Here is a 1,998-nt window from a genome sequence, read left to right as displayed (position 1 = left end):
AAAAAATTAAAGAAAACTGATAAATACTACTTTGTTTATCTGTCTTTTGAGCCATGACTTAGTCGCGCTGACACCCGCGCCTATTTGCGAGGCTCACATTTCTGGAGCTTTTTTCGCTAATTGAATGTTCTGACCTTTTAGGTCTAAATAGTTATTGAAATTCGCTGCAGCATTGCCCTTTGTTGGTACATTGCTTTTCTCACAAATATCTTTGTTGTTCTCGGTTAATGCTTGAGATGGATTCTTCTGCAATTCTTCTGGCGCCTCGACAAAAGTCATGGCCAAACCTTGTTCCAAATGCCAGTCAACATGACAATGGAAAAACCAAACTCCTGGGTTATCTGCAATAAACCTAATAACGATGTATGAACTAGGTTCAACATTAACAGTATCTCTCATCATAGGATATTCTGGAAACCCAGGATGGTCATTTGGAACCGTACTTTCATCAGCAGGTATTTTGTCTCTTGCAACCAATTGGAAGTTGTGACCATGCAAATGGAAAGGATGACTCATCTCGTCATAATTATTTACCACAATATCTATAACATCGTTTTTTCGCAAAACGAAAGTGTTCGTGTTCGTTCCGTACACCAAACTATTAGATGCGAGCTCACCAGCAGATAATGCTGTAACTAAGGTAGGAACTTTCGGTTGAATATAGGTGATATTATTGAAGAAAGCATAATTGATCCCATTACTTAAAAGGCCCATAGTTACATCAAGCGTAATAGTTTGATCAACACAATCAAATAGTTTTGTTTTACTTAAAGGCTTCAAATAGAAATCGTTGAGAAAGTTCAGTTCATTAACAATATATTGCTCGGGTTTCATTTTATCGTCATCATAGATAATGTAATTAGTAGAATTCAACTCTAGATCTTTCGGAATTGTACCCATTAACATGCTATCATCCAATTTACTCATAAATGCGAAATTCTTATCCGCATTATCTTTTGTTTTAATCAAAACCCCGTAACGTTGCCCAACCGTAATATACAACATATCAGTTGTGTTCTTTTCAACCCCAACACCATCAATTTCGACTACGTCGAACTCGTGATCTTCCATGTAAAGGTATTGCGAAACAAAACCACCGAGATTGATGATACGTACAAGGTATGTTTTGTTTGGCTCTACGTGCCAGGTGTTATTCCTAGTATCATTAAACAAAAGGTTCTGAGGAATTGGTTCTGCTCCCATGGAATTGGATGGGTTCAAATAACTAGACAACAATTCAGTGGTGTTCTTATGATACCAGTCAGACAATGTTAATACCACTTCTTCGTCATACTCATAACGACAATCGTGATCTTCAATTATAAACGCTCCTCTCATCCCATCAATGCGTTGCCCCGAAGTATGTGAATGGTACCAATATGTACCCGTTTGGTCTGAAACCGTGAAATTATACAACATCGTTTCTCCCGGTGGAATAGGACATTGGGTCACCATTTCGACCCCGTCCATTTGTGAACTGCCATTCTGGAATAACCCGTGGAAGTGAATTGACGTATTTCTATCGTCAAAACCATTTGTCAAGTATAGATTAACCATGTCTCCCTTCCTAACTCTCAAGGTAGGCAACGGCCATGTATCATTGAAACCAATCACATTACGTTCATAAACTCCATCAGGATTAGCTTTGACCCACCCAGTCTTGAAGTACCACGTGTGAATTTCGGCGTTTGTCAAATTCAAAACACATAAAATGAATATCAAACCAAATAATTTCATATTCCTATCTGTCTATCGTTTATTATGAATTTGTATTACTACAAGAATAAAAAAATTATTTTATTTTGAAGACGGACGGACGAATATTTATATCGAAGTGAGCGTTTTTCGCTGCGCTTTTTTTGCGGAGTGCGCGCTTTCTGCGTAGAAAAAGAATTTTTTCCGGGCATTCAGTTGCTATTCCAATCTTAGACAAAGTTTGTGCAGTAGGAATTGCAATTCCTATCGCAATAACATGTTTGCATTAAAGATGATTTGTAT

The 1,998-nt window shown here is 37.6% G+C and overlaps 1 protein-coding gene across 1 annotated transcript; it reads right to left on the bottom strand.

The window, feature by feature from the left end:
- Window positions 1–93: 93 nt before the first annotated feature.
- On the bottom strand, window positions 94–1,737 carry AC631_05848 (uncharacterized protein; the record flags this gene model as incomplete). Its single annotated transcript, XM_015614677.1, has 1 exon — window positions 94–1,737. One exon carries the CDS (start codon window positions 1,735–1,737, stop codon window positions 94–96), a length of 1,644 nt encoding a protein of 547 aa, XP_015464495.1.
- Between the last annotated feature and the right edge of the window lie 261 nt (window positions 1,738–1,998).

Source organism: Debaryomyces fabryi (assembly GCF_001447935.2).
Source record: "Debaryomyces fabryi strain CBS 789 chromosome Unknown contig00301, whole genome shotgun sequence".
Lineage (NCBI taxonomy): Eukaryota > Fungi > Ascomycota > Pichiomycetes > Serinales > Debaryomycetaceae > Debaryomyces > Debaryomyces fabryi.
The sequence above is the reverse complement of the archived record's forward strand: the minus strand, read 5'-3'. Positions and strand labels throughout refer to the sequence as shown.